The sequence below is a fragment of the Galendromus occidentalis genome, unplaced genomic scaffold, assembly GCF_000255335.2.
Source record: "Galendromus occidentalis unplaced genomic scaffold, Mocc_1.1 scf7180000077453, whole genome shotgun sequence".
Lineage (NCBI taxonomy): Eukaryota > Metazoa > Arthropoda > Arachnida > Mesostigmata > Phytoseiidae > Galendromus > Galendromus occidentalis.
The window spans coordinates 26,015-43,926 of record NW_003805441.1 but is presented as its reverse complement, the minus strand read 5'-3'; the positions used below and the strand labels follow the sequence as shown (position 1 = coordinate 43,926).

Genomic DNA, 17,912 nt, shown 5'->3' with positions numbered 1-17,912 from the left:
AGGAAGAGCCCGCTCTCACTCGCAGGCCCAGCAAAAATCATCGGCACCATTGTCTCCACTCTCCCCTCTTCAGATTCCATTTTTCTTGAATTTACCTCAAGTTCTTTTTGTACGGGATTGCCCTCAGAGCCGCATCCCGTCGATTGTACGGTGTTTCCAGGTGCGAGTGGAAGCGTACCGACGTACGCTATTCAACCCGTGCGGCCCTGATAGCCGACTTTGATGTCCACTCGGTGGTACTGTCGGCCGTAGACGAACCCATCGCAGACGTCGAACCGAGGGTCCGTCGATCAGTCATTTGATCGGTCGGTCCTGCTAGGTGACGGAATTGTTCAGGTTCTAGCGCCCAATTCTCGGTTCCTGAGTGCCGGGCCATTTAAGTCGGTGTGTTGGTGTCTCAGAGATGTGCCTGTGCTCGGTGCGGCGGTAGAAAACAATCACACCGACGTCTACGACGGTGGTAGCAGCACTGCGGCAAAACCAAGGGGAAGAAGATTGTTGTTTTGTTGCGGTGGTCGCTCGCTTGTTGTTTTCGCGTTGGGAGTAATTTGCTGCCAAGGAAAGTACCGGTGCCTATCTCCACGTCAAGATTCGAAAGAGGATGTGGGGCGATTAAATGCAAGCTGGCTCTAATCCGACTTGTGGAGAACCTGGCAGCGGCGAGCTCGTTCGGGACGACAGCAACGTTTTCTACGGCCGATTCTCTACCTCAACGGGAAGTTCTTCGGTGCGTTTTCCGTGGACCAGTCAATTGGTGACCGCCCGAATAGTTCGACGCCAAGGGCAGGTGGGGAGGAAGCAGCGGCAGGAGCATTTGTTGCTTTGTGACTCTTAAAAGAGTTACTCTCGTCATAAAAACTGACGTACGGAATCCGTGCGCAGCGAACGGATTGCTCGCTCGTTCGACCGAACTAGGCGGCACCTATCAAAACAACAACAGTGACAACATCAGAATCGCCAGCATCGAATTCGAGGGAACGTTTTCCACGAACGGAAAAGCTCTTCTCGTGCTAGAGGAGGCTCAGTGTTTAAGCTTGGGAAGCAGTGAGAAAATCGGAAACTAACAGCGAAGAGATGAGTTCCGTAGCAAAGAGCGCTAGTCGCCTCAAAAAGAAGCATCTTAAACCGAAACACCAGAAAGCAAAGCTGTTCCGCGCCAACGAGCCTCTGCTTAGTGTGTTCATGTGGGGCGTAAACCACACGGTAAGTTTGTTCATGAACCTCAATCCGTCTCAAATTGAGCTGACTATACGCTGAAGCGATCAGAGAAAGATTATCCCCTCTTTTAGATTATCCCCTCGTCGCATCACTAGATATGTTTTCCCACTGAGGCGGCACCCTTGCTCGCTTGCGCTTTCGACGAATTATCCTCCCGCGATCATTCGTCTCCGCTTATGAACTGAGTCGACTGCTTACGAGCCTCGTAGTTTTGAAGCTCGAGGCGATTCTCGGACGAAAGCGAGCATCGGAGCGAACCGCTCATCCGTAACCATATGTATATCGGGCTACTCCAAGGAATTCCGTCGTGGGACGTAGTCTCCACAAGAGCAATCGATGTCGCAACGGATGAAGAATTCTTTCGTCCGAGTAGAATGGGAGAATTTTCGGTTGGCTGCCTGCGTGGATCGCCTACTGTCCGTCGGTGTGTGATTATGAAGTGTGTGAAGGCCAACCTGACAAGAGGCTTGAGGCCGCACAAGAGAAACAGGGAGTGTCCCTCCGCTTGTCGGGGTTGGTCGAAAGTGCGTGGAGTTCACTCTCGGCTGGCCGCTCCGTGAGGCTTCAATTCTTTCTCGTAAATCGAATCGGAGTACGTCCCGTATATTCGTCATCATTGTTATTTTTATCATAGTATAAGATATGATTATGCGGATTATGTCAATGCCAGACAGCCTAAACTATGTAGTCTACGGAAATCTGACGCACGCGGCACAGCTGCTTGAATCGGACAAGGAGGATGAGGAGAATAGCTGAGAAGTTCTCGGATATATGTACAACGAGATAATTCGACCGTCTGAGACTGGAATAACCCGGAAAGTAAGGAGCTGACAAGACCTTGGACATGATGGCTGAACGTAATCTGCTTGCGGATACGTACAGTCTCGCTAACAACCATGCCTAACTCTCCGAAACCGAATATCCTTCGAGCCTGGGAGCTTCCAATCCACAGCTCAGTGTGTCGTCCCGCGCACTTTTGATCCGTTGGGTTCTCGTTTTCGGCAGAACATATTTTGTCGGCCAAGGTTTTTGCTGAACCTCGCTCTTGGTTGACCGCGATATTTGCGCTCTCACTCACTGCGGAAACGCGAAGAACATCTTGTGATCTGCGGTCGATACCCGCAGGTGTACATGAAATTTTCGCTTATTGGCAGGTGTGAGGCTCGATGGTTCAGTTCGTAATTTGCCCCGCCCCGCGCAGCACGCCTCTGGTCATGGGCATTCGTTAGAGAACAATAACAATTTTCACTATCAACGGGATAGGATATTCGGCACAACTGCTATCATGGTCAAACGGGTTGAGCTGTCTTTCCCGAAAGTCATAAAGTTAAGATACTGTAAGATGTCGTCTCGAATACGAAGATGCTCGGTTGATACGCCTCTGTCGTTTCCGTCAGTATCCTCTCGGAAAACCCTCAATTCACGTTTCTGAGAAATCCATCGCTTATCCTCAATGTTCTCTGTTCTATCTGTCGAAAAATGTTGTTCCGAAAGATGTCTCGTCCCTCGAAACCTCTCTGTCTATCGATGGGACGAATACTCGGGAGACCTCGAGGCTCAATCGCTTCTTGTCCTCATAGAGCAATCAGTAGATTTCAGATACGCTGACTTATGAAGCATGTGCGGAATGTCCGAAGGAAAGAGCGAATATGGAGGGACTGAAGCGAGACTCGGTATTGCGAGAGGAATCTTCCGGTCTGGAATGTCACTCACCGCTTGAATGCTCAATTCTGAAAAGTATAATGCGATCCCTCCATTGATGGAACTCCGGAGCGCGGCGAGCGAGCCCTCCCTCTGGTTTTCGAATATTTTCGGGCCTAATTCCTATGCTTCGAGCCGTCCCGAATCCCGGAATTTGCGAGACGACTTCGGAAAAATCGCCTCGCAACTCGCTTGGCCTCCCCGGAACAAGTTTTCGACGTGGAAATCATTCGCTTCAGTCGACAGGTTTCCCCAGGAGAGTTCCTAATGCGCGCTGGGAGACCATAATCAATCTGCTGAATACGCATCCATGCGCGGATTCAACTGATTAACTACCTGACGTCGCTGAGCGAGACGGAAAATCGCTTCGAGGTATGACAATGGTCTTCTCCGATCATGAAGAGATTTCGGTACGAAATCCGATGGATGGAGAAAACTCGCGTCTGAGGTTGGAATCGTCTCTCATGTCTGGATAAAATGATTCTCTCTCTGGAGCATCTCCCGACGGGAATCTCCTGGGAATCATTATCTTTCTGCTATTGATGCAAACGATGAAGGTTGTGAGAGACAGAGAGTCTATCCATCGCGACATAATGGAGGCAAGGAAATGATCTGCACTGAAAAACAGTCCTGAATTGCGTGGCCATATTTGCCTTCCGGGCTCTCCGGGGACGCGGTTCCTAGCTCGGTGGCCGATATTCCTGGTTCTGCCATAGATGCGGTCATCGGGCTCGAAGGATCGGGCTCCGCCGACCAAGCCGAGGTTTTGCTGAGTGCGGAGCGTTTACTTAGGAGACGGAGTGCTACGATACCCTAGTGGAGCTCAAGTGCCGAGGAGTCTCCGCCAAAGTCGATCCGTCTGGCATCGGTCCCCCAAGAACCGCGGGTGTTCGCTCCTCCAAGGAGCAGTTTCTGCCCCGAAATGCGCCGCAGATCACCCTGTCGTGAGTCGTGAGATTGCTTTCATCCATGCGTGTGCATGCCATGTTGTCCGAATGAAACGATCCTGTCGGTAAGTGAGTGAATGTGCAGCATTGTGGGTCTCATTCACCCGTCTTTCAAGGGATGATGAGGGAAATCATGGATTATCGCGATCATTCCATCAATCGCAAATGTCAGTAAACCTCGCCGAATAACTGTTTGAGCGAGCTGCTCCCGGGGAACCGTGAACCGTGACCGGCAGCGTGACTTGGAAGGCACGCTTCGATTGAAGGCATTCGGGAGCTGTCCACAATAATTGTCTCTACCAGCCGTTAACAAGCAGTATTGACGCAATAATATTCATTGTTATCGAGCTTCGCCCCGAGACGTTATTGAACGACGGCGGTCGAACGCTTCCTAGAGTCGCCGTCTGTTACACGCATGAGGATTTGTGCGGGACTTTCGTCTGATAAACAGGTGCGCGAATCCTTGAACACGACGCCGGAAACGCGGCGCGGAGTTCATTTCGTGCGGGTTTCTGACAGTCGCCAGACCAGTTCCCATGAGACGGCCTACCAACCAGTCAGTTAGCCGGTCAGTCAGTCATCAATTGGGTCGCTCGCTTTGTCAGTCAGTCAGCGAGGCAGTTGTTCCCAGCAATAGAATGTTGCTGCGACGTGTTGACGAGGCGATCGCGCCAGTTATTTCATACGAACGATGCGCATAAGCTCCATTGAGTCCAATTGGAAAATGTTATTTTTACTTGTTTGACGTGCGATGCAGACTGACCGGTCGCACACGCAGTCCCATGCGTCTGTAGAGGGAGTCTGGCGGAAAAATCGACGGCGTAGTTGCTTCAGACAACACGGTGGTCCTTGATGAACACTTCATTAATGTTAGCTGAGATCCCATAGCCTGGCCGCGCGCTCATTGTTGCTCGATTGATGCCCGAACTCATCTCGGAACTTTCGGAGTTCTCACGATTCGATGCGGTCGACGCGTCCGCTCAGGAAAATAGCGTTAAGTATCTACTCATGCCGCTTTGTTGAAGGATGAGCAGATCATTATTGAAGAATTATATATCCTATACGGAAAACCGTATCAGCTTTCCGTCCCGTCCTTAGAATACCAGGACGACATATAAATGATGGCCTCACGTCCCACACCGAATACGTCTCGTCATGGATGCCTCTATACCGGGCCCAGTGATTTCGCAGGTAATGATGGGCTGCGAATAATTCGTGCGCCATAACCCGCGGGGCATTCCGCCGTTATATGGCCGGCGGATTCTGCGTGCCAGGATCTCGGAGGGCTGGCCTGACGAGTGTACCAAGCTGAGGGTTTACAACTCCGAAGATTACACCGAGGCCCTCTTTTCGATTGCATCCGAAGGGAAGGCGGTGAGCTCCTCGAATCAGATGCGAGTCTGATGATCAGTAATCAGTACGCAGAAGAATACCAACAACCAGAGAAGAAAAAAAATCACTCCCTCTCCTACCCATGTGAGAGACTTGCTGTTCGGAGCACCCCCTCTCGCGTTCCGGATGATTTCCCCCCTCCGGGAAACTGAATGCCTCGGATATTCGGCCCTGTCGTGGGAGTGAGTGAGCCAGGAAGCTTGACAGGAAGCTCCCCCGAGGTAAGCTTCGGGGGGGGAGGTCCTAACTTCTCGACTCATCTCCTTGCTGAGGCATCGAACAACTCGTTCCTTCATTTTGTGAGCTTGAATCGTGATCCGTCCCGCCGTTCCTTCCGATGTCCGGGGATTCACGGCGGCCAGAGGGAGAATCCTTGGAGCCTTAGAAAACTCTCGATATTTCGAAGATTTTCAAGCCTTCCGATCGCATTGACGGCAGCCCCTCAAGTCCGAGGATGTGGAATCGATCTCGAAGGGAAACGAGAATTCACAGAATACGGACCCGATCAGGAGCTTCGATGCCCTTTACCGGTGTCGTGTTCGATTTCCCCAATAACCTTGAATCGCGGAAGCTCGCGCGCGGGTTTTTGTTTCCGGTGCGCTATATGCTCAGAGCTCTGAGCAGATTCCTTAGTTCCGTCGCGCTCTTGACCCAGAGGAAGCCGCTCTCAAAATATCTATCACTATGTTTCGCCGTATGGGCGTGCCGGAAACCCTAAGCGCCGTCGCTGCTTCGCGCAGGATAATCGCCGAGAAATCGAAGCTGTCCGGCTGCAGCAGATTCAAGAGCGCCTGATTTCCTCTTTTCTCACAGAGAACACTGGTAGCGTCTTGGGAAAAGCTCTCTTACAATTAGCTCGATGTCATCCAACCACCGAAAATGGGCTCGGAAGCCGACCAAGCTCGTTTCCTTTCGTATCTTCTCCCCGATAGCTCGCAGAACACGAGTTCGGGCGAGAGTACTCGTAGACTGCTCTCTGCTCTACATTTCGAATCGGTAGAGCTGCATCTGAACGAAAATGCTATGCGCCGCAACCATTTATTGTCTCTCACGTGAGGCATTCTCAGGCGGGCAAAACCCGCGGAACGGAGGGGCTCTCGCCGGCCGTCGAGCCGACGGGCGGGCACCAACTCTGTATGTATGTCCGGCTGTCTGCGCGCGAGATAAGACATTCGCTCGGATCTCTGGACGTCGAGGACGTGAAGGAGAAAAGAGTCCCGAGGAGAAAGGAGTCTGGAGGCCGAGAAGCCCGGCGCCAGTATTCGTTTATAGTCGACCTTGTCCACGGCTGCACCGGGCCGCTGCCGTTGGACGCCCTTGCCAAGCAAGTCCATTGGCAACGTTTTTATTTTCACATCGATCCGATGAGGAATTCCGGATCTACTCGGAGCCGGGGGGGAAATACGGAGAGAACAATGCAGTGATTCCAATCTCTTTGAGAAGTTCTATCGAATCTCGATGCATTCTCGCCCTAGCGCTCGATCCCGCTGCTATCGCCACAGCTTCATGGCGGCAAACAATAGACCTGATCGTAAGCTCTGCAACAACGACATTCGCTCTGGTTTCGCGTGCGTAAGCGGAGGAGTAAGTTCCATTGAGATGCGAGGCACAAGCCACAGCACCGGCAATAATCACTAGGAGAAATCGATTCGAATCGTGGAGAAACGTCCTAGATTCGATGTCGAGCTGTCGACGGAATACGGGATCGAACGGTCTTCACCTCAAGCAGAGACCTCGGTTCCCGGAGTGGTTCTCCGACGTGGACAACGGCGCGCGCTCCGTCAAATCCTTCCGGAAGGCAGTGGATGCGTTATTTTCCATCCCGACCTCCGAGAAACATGCTCCGGAAAATTTCCGCGCTCGGTTCCACTAGTATACGTCCAAGGAAAACCTCTTGAGCTATTCTCGGACAATCTCCCGTCGCGCTCGTAATCCGGGATTTCTTCTGCCTTGCGTCAAGCGGGAACGGACTTGCCGCTTGGCCGACGCGACGGTCCCTCATAGACGATTCCGATATAGGAATCATGGGGAGCGATGTATCGAATTCCTCTCGCCTGTGTTTCCGTCTTGAGATCGATCCATGCTCACAACACTCACAAGGCTTGAGAGTTTTGAACGCTCAGGACACCTTGTTGAGATAGATCCAATAGCCCTGAATTCCGCGCGGCTGTACCGAAGCATCGAGGACAAGTCATGGAAAACTCAGGCGTTCCGCCATGAGGTCCTTCTCGAGGGTTCCGGAAACGTCATCTTTGGAATTCCTCGTCCCGGTGTTGCATTCCCCTCAGAGGTGTTACGCATTGAAACTTTCAAGCCCTATTGATTTTATCGATCTTTCTGCCCGTTTCCATACTCCGATGCGGATGCTCTGCCAATTTGTGCGGCGGGATGCTTCACAAAAAAGCTATCCCCTGGTATCAAGGAACGAGTATAACTAATCAATCTTCGGAATCGGGGGGGGGGGGGGTTGGTTCGGTCTGCGCACCACAAGTATTGCAAAACATCGAGAAACCGAAGCCCTTATGGACTTTGGTTCGAAGCATCTGCGAAATGACTACTGTAGTGAGTCATCTCTGCTATACGTGTTGGGCTATTATGACGGTGCTTCTCTCCAAGCGAATGTTGCTTCTCATGTAGCATTCGGTCTATAGAGTAGCGAGGCAAGAATTACAGCCATCGCTCGACAGAGTCATCCAAAAACATCTTATCCTGCTCTTGTTGGCCTAATGACTCTACTCTGCACTGCCTCAGAGGCGGGAGAAGACCGAACCGAACGAACGGGAGAGCCCTCCGAGCAAGCCGCCAGCCAGAAAAAAGCGTGGAAGCTCTTCTTCTGTTTTTTTGATGGAGTTGACCGTACTCTACAAGGAAGAATCGGGTAGAGGGGAGGAGTGGGGACGGAGAGCAGCCAGGGACAGACTTGATGAATTCGATCCCTTCGGCTACGAAGACATCGAGGTCTCTGGCGCTGTTTCGCCACTCGTGTGGGACCTTCGCCTCGGCGGAAACTCTCGTGTAGGAGACGTCGAATCTCACGGGAGAAGGAGTGTCAGTGGAGTGTCCCTCACTCAGCGTGGGGGAGGGGAACGCACCAACACGTCCTTCGTCCGTTAAATTGGGAAGGCGAGCGGTGGCTTTGTATGAAGCAGTCAGAACTCGGTCAAATAATCACGTCTTCAGGCTCGAAATCAGCGGCGCCCACTCCCGCAACGAACGCCCGATAACGATTTCGAAGGAGCTGGGCACACGAGTTGGAGGTCTGCTCTCGCGAGAAAGATCTTCCTCGAGCTTCGATGCTGAAGTGGACTCTCATCCCTCGCGGCGGATCTTGAAGTATAGTTTGAGGTCCGAACTCAACGTCGACCGTCGTCCTCGTCGTCTGAAGAGCCTCAAGTGACTTGGGAATGATTTGAAGTTTCCTGATCAGCGATTGAATTATCGAAGCCCTCCCACACTGAATGCTCGTGAGGTTGCCGTTGGCGGGCCTCGTGCGCTCGCCGGCTGGAACTTTCGATTGATTCTTTGCAATCTTCCAAGCTCGTTTGGAGTGCACCGGGGAACGATTTTCCTTCCGACTGAGTCTGTTCCTCATCCAAGGATTTCTGTTTCTCTGATTGAGCCCAAGAAGCTGAGGTTCACTGATCTGCATTCGTCCGGAAAATTGGGGCCAGAGAACTCACTCAGAGCACAGAAGACGAGCCCTCGGTTCAATACCAGCAGTATGAGCCTTTCAGTGTAGAGACATAGAGACCCATAAAGGGGCTTCGTACCTTATCCGACTTCCTCGAGTTTTTGAAGAATCCATGGCGGAGCGTGGAATCTACTGGCTCGCAGTGCGGATTAAGCAGCAGTGAGAGCACGGCTCGGGCCAATGGTCGCGATAAAGGACTTCTCCGATCGCTGGCATTGTTCGAGAGCGGAGCTGTGGGGAGCTGGGGCGCACCGTTGTCCTTCGGAACCCGATTCATCCATGTCCCGACAGAAACCTAGATTTGGGTCCTTTCGAGTTTCAAAGCTGACCCGCCAGATTCAATCGCTTCTCGCCGCCAGTAACTACTATGATCCTCATTATCAGTTGTCGCTTCATTTCCGACTGTTCCTTACAGATCAACGGTCTCACGCACGTCAACATTCCGGTGATGTTGATGCCCGATGACTTCAAGGCTTTCACGAAAATCAAAGTCGACCATCACCATTTTAACAAGTAAGTCTGCTGATTTTGTCGATTCAGTTTCCCTGTGCTCCCTTGAAGATAAGAAGTATCGTCCAATGCGTTCCCATCCGGCAGTGTAGTGTCCTCGCTTGCACCGCGGCTCGCTGCGGCATGGATGGTATTTTCGGGCCCCGCATCCACAGGGAGACATCCGGACGTGGCCAGCAACGCCTCAGGTTGCGGTCGATGGGCGACGAGAAGAGCCTGAAACAGCGATACTCGTCCTTTTGAGACCAGACACGATAGAGTATGATATTGCGCGTCGACGGACGCCGAGTAGCGGGAACGTTGACACAATGCTCAACCGCAAACGAATCGGTTGACGGGTGTTTTCGCATTCACGAAAGATACGGATAGATAATGCAGGGGATTTAGCCCGCTGCCTGCCGGGCCTGTTTATGACGAGGGAACCGCAACTCTCGAGCGAATGTATCGCGCGTAAAACGCTGATAGCACGACCGAAAGCCGAAAGGAAGTCGTTCTGACTCGGCTGCAGAGTCGGGATTCCCGTTGCTGCCAGGTATCGAAAGGTGGCGATCACAGTCTCGCGTCGGCTTTTCGCAAGCGGGAAAGAAACGATGATGACGAAACTAGGAGTCGGATGATCCGAGTGTGGTTTTCTCGGATAAACATGTCTGGTTTAGCAACAAGTTAGCCATGAGGAGAAGAACGAAAACATCTCTTGTCCGATTGGATGCGAGGTCACAGAGTCTGTACGTACAGAGAGTCCGTTCTGCTGTTAAGCATGCCCGTCACGTCCAAGGAAATTTCATTTCACCCTCAGCTTCGTCGCAAGAAATTCTTGCGAGACATTCATAGTCTGTCTGTCCTCCGCTCATAACTGCAGCGGAGCTGCACATTCGAAAGAATTTCGTTCCAAGCCGTGGGAGCATATGCGGAGGACCTCTCGTCAAGCTCTGGATCGGAGAAGACTGCCCTTCCGGAGTGCCGTTCCGTCCCGCGCTGATAATGTCTGATTTCAGCCGCGATGTGATTCAATAGGCCAGTTCGGTATCTGTTTGAGATCGTGTGCTTGTGATCACCGAGCCATGAGATGATCGATCCCATGATCACAAGATCAAGCCTTCCAAACTAATTATAATTATTCATGTGAATGCGATTGCGAGTTCTTCCGGAACCACGAGTCGGGTGTACCCGAGTCGAGTAAGCTCCGAAAAATCTCATGACCGACAATGACTCTCTCTTCCCGGAAGTTCATGACGCCCTAGCCGATGAGCTCAATCACACACCTCGTATACTTCCTTATCAATATTTGCGGAGTTGTCGCGGATGAAGACGATCGCACCTTACTCCGAGAAGCATGATACTGAGCGTAAACACGTTTATTCTTCAAAAAAGAGTCCTCGACTCCGGTATTCTCGCCCATGTCATAAGACGGGTTGAAGCATGGAGTTATCGTCTATGGTCCATATGCTCGGCTTATGGTCTCAATTCTCTCGCGGAACGAAGTCGAGCTGGAAGAGCTTTCAGATTCGTAGAAGCCAATCAACTTCTCCTCCGCTTTCATGCTCTCTTCGATAAGTCTGCCTTCAAAGGTCGCTTGTTGGAATATTACGAAAATGCGCTCCGCACCCTGAACCGAGCGAATGAGTTGACAGCGTCCCGACCAATCAGATCGTCCATAGGTCACAAGCTCGGTATGACCGCGAACAAACCTCTGACGTCACCTAGTTTTAATTAAGCTCAAAGTCAGGGAGCTTGTATGCGCTTGACGGCAGCTAGAGGAATTTGAATGAAAAGCCGGGCCCCTTCTCCAACAAGCGAAGCTTATATCGATCCATGGAGTGCTTCTGGCAGATAGAATAGGGGAGGGCAAGAATAAATTTATGGGTCGAGCTCTCCTGGAGTCCAGACCCGTGAAGCGGGACATGAGGTGTGGAGCGACCAAACCCCCTTCAGCTCTTTTCCCCTTCTGCGGGACGAGAGACAAAATCGACAGGTCGTTTCTCCTCCCTGATTGATCTGTCCCACCAGCGCTCTTGAACCTGGGTCATGCGGATCATCAAAGACTTGGATGGTCGAGTTCCCAGGCTCAGACGACCAATTATCGAAATCTTTGAAGACCGCCTCTTCTCCGCTTATACACTTCCCGCTCGTCGCCTTGGTCAGCTTCCGTTCACCCTGCCCAGACTCAAAATAGCACACTCGCATGTACCAGCGAGGTTGCTCGCAGCTGTTCGAGACACGTCTTCCGAATTACGTTCGACACCTGCCTACCATCCGCAATTTGTTACAGCTGCTTTCAGGCGACGAGTGCCGTTTTTTTTCCAAATGTTCGAGAAGCCCTCTCACATGCATCCTGATTTCTTTCTCTGCTCTCTTAAACGGAACGGAGTTCGAAGCGCAAAGCGTAAAATGTTCCTACTTTTTTTCCAGAGAAATATGCCATCCCACTTCAAAGTGAAGGAATACTGCCCTTTGGTATTCCGCAATCTTCGAGAGAGGTTCGGCATCGACGACGGAGAATACCTGGTGAGAATTCCCGCGACTTGGACTCGCATCAAGAGTGAAGTTACTGCTTCTTATCATATACGTAATCGAATCCTCTTGCGATTCGGAGTGTCTTTCAAAAATCAAATTGGAGTGCGCGTACCAGGAGGACCGCGATAGGACCGAGGCCAGCAGTGTGACTCGAGTCGGGCCGCTGCCTGTCCTCATGGGAGAAAGAATGAAAAACATGGGCCTATGATTCGGTTGTCAATCGACCCGCCTCGGAAGAGCTCGTTTATGGTCGTAGGAGGAATACATATTTCCCCGAGAGCGGAAGAGATGTCTCTCTACCGGAAAAAAAACGCTTACCATTGCTCCTTCGTTCCGACTTATGTAGTATCGGATCTCTCCGCTTTTGGCCTGCTTTCTCAGTAGAGAGAGAACAAAGGCTCCGGCCGAAGATGTTTGAATCCGAGCGGAGCCGTCCTGAAGGGAAATAAGGTTTTCGGTTCATCAGAGAGATTTCTAAAAATAACTCGCTGGCCTGCTTTTTATTTTTTCCTCTCGACTGCTCGTCCCATCCGGAGGACACGGGCTGAGCGGACGGTTCGACAGTTCCGGAGACTGCCAATGAAGCTGCGGGGCGGCTTCCGCCATGACGGCACTTCAAGTCGCTGAGGTGCTTGGAAGAGCGCCTTCGTTGTGCCTTGTCCTATCCCGGATTACACGGAGCCACTTTGTGAGATTAGGCGCGTGCTTGGACGATCTGGTTGCCGCTGTCAATCAGTCACAGCTCGTCGCAACCGACCGTGAACTCCAATTGTATGCCGACATACATTCGGGCATGGACAAGGGACCTCTCACAACAATCGTCTCGGGTCGCGATTCGCGATCCACACTCCGAGAAGCCCCTCCTCTGGTCGAACGAGAGCGCGTCGAGGAATATCTTCGGTAGTATTCGGGAGGAGCGGGGTAAGGGATATAATCGGGGATTCAGGTCCGGTACGGGCTCTTTTCCGGAATGCATTGAGTCTTCCGTGAGGACTCCGCTCTGGCTCGCAGAATTTAATACGAGCCAGATCGCACGGGAGTGCCGGAGGCTTCCAGGATTAGTCTGACGAAGAGGACCTCATGAGACCGAATGAAACAAAGGCTTCAGAGTCGGCTTTGACAAATCGTTTTTGACGTGGCTGATAAGGCCTCACCTCCGAGAAGCTTCTGCTGAAGCTAGAAGTTATATTATTCATCCCACCGACCGGAGACCAGCAACGCGGAGACCGTTGGGAAGGATAAGCAGATTGAGAGCCTGAACCGATGAGATTCTCGGCATCTGCCGTGTGGAACAGGGTACAGAGGATTCAAGGCTCCCAGAACAAATCTTTTCGTATGAAAAATCGATCAGATGCTCATGTGTTCGACATGGGGCTACGGATCCCTGAACCCTGGAGCTTTGGGACTCCCACAATGAATTAAGGGTCGGAGCTAATGTCATGGAGTGCTTTTTTTGGAGCGGATCTCCACTTTTTTCGTAAAGATGGGGAAGCGATTTCTTTGGGAAGAGTTTGCTTCTAGACTCCGAAATCACTGGAATGTGATCAGAGAGTGCAGGGGGTCTATCGGTTGCCCGAGTGACGGACTCCTTCGCCAGCGGGGCTCTGGCCGAATCTAAACATTCTCCTTTTTCAGAACTCATTGACGAAATCTCAAGCGGTCGCGATAGATTCGCCGGGAAAGAGCGGGGCCAAGTTCTACCTTTCGTACGACCGACGCTTCATCATCAAGACCCTCCTTACCGAGGAGGTGGAACAGATGCACGTCCTACTCAAGCATTACCACCCTGTGAGCGAAGCATAATCATGCGGAATGATTCTCGATAATGAGCCCAATAATTTCGAACGCAAAACGGCGTCATCAATTCTCGTCTAATGGGTTCTCACACGATAATTGAATCGAATCGAAGCCGAGCGTGCCCACTCGGGAGCGCGATCCTATAAGCTCTTGACGGGAATGTTGTTATTTCAGTACGTGGTTGAACGGCACGGGAAAACGCTCCTCCCGCAATACATCGGAATGTACCGGCTGACCGTTGAAGGCCAGGAAACGTATCTCGTCGTTACGAGGAACATTTTTTCCTCATACCTACCCGTGCACGTCAAATATGATCTCAAGGTGAGTGGATTCGATAGATGCGTATACTTCATCCCGTCAGGAAGGAATCATTGCTCTGCAAAGGGCTGCGAGAGGAGATTCCTCCGTCCGCGTCCTCGGATACTGCTGAGGGCCGCTCCAACTCTCGCGATGAAGAAGCCCCTACGGGATTGTGATTCATTCCCGAATGGAGCTGTGTGCGTCACGGTGCGATCGGTCACTCGATGCTTTCCCCGAATCTGGGCCCTCTCTCCTGATTCATCTTCATGGCGAGCACTCGGAGCAGGATCTGCTTAAACCCCACCCCTGGTCGACGACAGAGATAACGGCGGTCGTCTAAGAGCTATTGCGGGAGAGAAACATCTCGAGAATTGCGCTCGACGTATTGCTCTCGATATCAAATTCTCGATCACAAAAAGGCTGTTCAACAGCGCCTTCTCTTTCAGGGCTTCTGTAAAATGAAACACGCTAAAATCAGCATAAAATTCCTCAAACCGATTTTCTTTCGTCAGGTATAGATTATCCCTCTATCGGGCTTGCCTGATCCAGTTCGATCTGCGAAACCTGTAACCGTTTCTCAATGTAACTGTGGGGTGCCGTGATCATCATTCACTCAAGTAACGGTTTGCAATGTTTGTGTGCTCGACTCGAGCGTAGAGCTCGGTTCGCATCTTTCTCGGATCAATGTCGCTACGGTAAAAGGCAGTGTTTCCCGCAATCGACGTATCTAGGCTGAGAGACCGCATGAATTTTGGAGAGAGCGAGCAGATCCACTCGTCGACTTGCCCAGCTTGCGAAGCTCCGATTCGCAAAAATCGATAACGGCTCTTCCCGCAAGTCTTCGTCGGAGTCGTGAGCAATTCTAGCGACCCGTCATTGGATTCGAGGAAGCCTCTCAGATCTGACATCGGAGCATGGCTTCGCTTCGAAAGGAAATGGATTTGTCCCTGAAATTCGAGGAAGGGGCGCCACGCGACCTTCGGCAAACGAATCGAGAAAACATCGTCGGAGAGCATCGGAAAGAATTGCTTAATTAGGGGGGGGGAGGCCAGGGGTCCGCGCTATCGGAAAACATTGGTCGGGAGAGCTTTACTCTACTTGCGAAGATTGTCCTCATTCCTTAGATTTAACATCGTGTTCCTAACAAGGGGCTGCTGGATCGCATCCACCATTGCTGATTTCGGATGATTATTTCCCGAATGAGCCTGAATGAGTCTATCCCGCAAACCTCGATTGGATTCTCATCGAACGCTCCACCTAATCCCGCTCTCTTCCAGGGCTCGACGGTGGATCGTGACGCATCCGAGAAAGAGAAGGAGAAAGAGTTGCCCACTTTGAAGGACAATGATCTGATCAAAGACGGAACCAAAATCCACATCACCGAGGACGCGAAGGCCACCTTCATGGATATGCTCAACGCCGACGTCACAGTGAGTGTTTATTGTCCTTTTCCGGGCTAGAGTGGGCAGAGGAACGGTTTGAAGACGCTCACGGAAATAGCAGAGATGAGCTGAAGGATTTCTTTTTATGGTTATTGTCTCGAGTAACGCCCAGACTTCGGAACCGAATCGCTAGCTATTGTCTCAAGTCGCGATGGCTACCGCTGAAGTTTAGGGGATGTCAAAAGTCATCCCACAATAGAATCTTCTAGCGATTTCGAGCGAGTCCCATCGATGTCCTGATCGGGAAGCTCTGCATTTATTAGAAGCGGGTCGCGGATCTGTGTACTGTGTAGCATGAATATTTTCGTCTCCGTCCTCATAGCGCTTTACGCAACAAATTCCCCTGACCCATCCTCTAATAGAAGAAAACAGTTTCAAATTAACCCGGTCTATTCTTCCAGTTCTTGGCAAAGATGAACGTAATGGACTACAGTCTATGTCTAGGAATCCATGACTGCGAGCGGGCTGAGAAAGAGGAAAAAGAACGGCTGGAGAACGGTGGTGGAGAATCGGAGGAGCGCGGGACGACAGAAGACGAAGCCGAAGAAGACTCACCGGCGTCGCCGGAGCTCCAGATGCCGACACCTCCCGACTCCCCGGGCAGAATCAGGTCGGGAGACAATGACGCAGATTTCGACCCGGAGGAGGAAGGGGGAGCCTTGAATCCCAAGCGGGACATCTACGCTATCCAGTCAAGCGATGACGCCCCCAAGAAAGAAGTCTATTTCATGGCTCTTGTTGACGTCCTCACGAACTATGGCGTCAAGAAGCGCACAGCGCAAGCCGCGAAAACGTTGAAGCACGGTGCCGGAGCCGAGATCTCAACCATCCATCCGGAGCAGTACGCGAAGAGGTTTCTGGAGTTCATTTCCAAGGCACTCGAGTAGTCCGATCCGACCCGCGTGTCGTAGTAGGTAGAAGTGACTAGGTAGGCAAACTTCATTTCGGGCGATGATGAGAACCAACGACTCAAGAAAGAACCAAGAATCAGCTCACGGGAAAATAGAGAGTAAGGGGCATCTCCGGCATCGGCGCAAATCGTCCCGTGCCTTTAAACGAGCCCTGGGAGCTACCCGACTCTCCTGAGTGACCAGACTGGCGATTCGAATCGCCGAACGAAGCAGCGAAAGAGCAATGCCTGGAAACCCCTAGCCAGCCCCTTAGCCCTTGGGAATTGAAGAGGCGTTACAGAAATATTCACAGCTTTGAAATATATTTCACCAACGATTTGTGCGAATATAAGTATGCGTGGACAGCTCCTCTTCCAGAGAGAGAGAGCTCCACAAGAGAAACCCGTCAGCTGACTCCCTCGACGAGAACGATAACTCTCTACAGTGAGGTGGATTGCTCGCGGCACAACGACAAGAGAACGGAAGAAGACCTCAAGGATGGTGATTTGGCTCGACCGAAGGCCTACTCAAGATTCAACCCACAGAATCTGGGCAATAGTCATGGCAGAAGGAGAACTGAGTGGAGACTGGATCCAGGATGGAAGGCAGAGGGTGAGAATCTTACCCATCTGTTGGCCTTGAATCAGCGTCCCTCGGAGAAACACTAACAGGCCCGCTCTTCGCTTTCGCGTCACGCTCGCGTACAGATTGAGGGGAACTTTCGAGAGAGTATCGTGCTGATAACAAGATCGAGAAAATTGTTTCGAATTCCCTTCGTCGCCAGAACTTATTGGAAAGAAGCGACGGATCTCTCCGACCCGATCCGTGGGCGCTTCCAGCCCGGTTTGTCACTGCGAGACGCGATTTACGAACACTTTGCCCTTCCATTCTCTTCGGAGCGTTATCATTCTATGGGTATTGATCTCGCTCGAGGTTCACTCTCTTCGTCGTTTCCGGAACTCTGGGATTCGAAACCCTCGAAGAGAGGATGGGGTCTTGTCTCATGTCAGAGCTCCCAGAGATTACGCCACTTTTCCCTCGTTGCGATCCGATTGATCGAGGGTTCGAGATCTTCTCCCATGTGGTTTCAATCTCGCGGTGGTATCCGAGCGAAGCGGAGCGACGCAAATCCATAGCCACGACGCTGCCAGTTCTCCGCGTTTAGAGGCAAACTATGATAGCATCGGAACGCCGAGAAGAAGCCGCGCAACATCTTCTCTGATCCAGTCGATCGATCGAATGGATAAGAGCGCGTTCGTTTCATTCGGAACGGGGCTAGTCTGAGGAAGAATGTCAATAGATTCCGATCGAGAGGAAGCGGAAGCCCTGTCGACCTTCAACGGTCCGACGGTGCAGAAGCAGGAACAGGGAAAATCGAATCCGGAACAATTATTGCCGTTAGCATTGCATCGTGAGGAGCCAGAAAAGAATGACGATAAGCTGGAGGGAGCCAGCAATCAAATACGGAACCAGATGACCAGTCTTAGCTCAGCATCGCCAATCGCAAAGA

At 51.6% G+C, this 17,912-nt stretch overlaps 1 protein-coding gene across 1 annotated transcript; it reads left to right on the top strand.

Annotated features, from left to right (window-relative positions):
• The first annotated feature begins 1,074 nt into the window (after positions 1-1,074).
• On the top strand, positions 1,075-16,399 carry PIP4K (phosphatidylinositol 5-phosphate 4-kinase). Its single transcript, XM_003743898.1, has 8 exons — positions 1,075-1,203; positions 9,365-9,462; positions 10,195-10,197; positions 11,871-11,964; positions 13,609-13,761; positions 13,945-14,091; positions 15,348-15,500; positions 15,914-16,399. Exons 1-8 carry the CDS (start codon positions 1,075-1,077, stop codon positions 16,397-16,399), a joined length of 1,263 nt encoding a protein of 420 aa, XP_003743946.1.
• Positions 16,400-17,912: the final 1,513 nt, after the last annotated feature.

Coding starts and splice junctions, on each gene's coding strand:
- PIP4K (XM_003743898.1), top strand. CDS start 1,075: ATGAGTTCCGTAGCAAAGAGCGCTAGTCGCCTCAAAAAGAAGCATCTT. Junction 1,204..9,364: donor TGTGGGGCGTAAACCACACG/GTAAGTTTGTTC, acceptor TGTTCCTTACAG/ATCAACGGTCTCACGCACGT. Junction 15,501..15,913: donor TGCTCAACGCCGACGTCACA/GTGAGTGTTTAT, acceptor CTATTCTTCCAG/TTCTTGGCAAAGATGAACGT.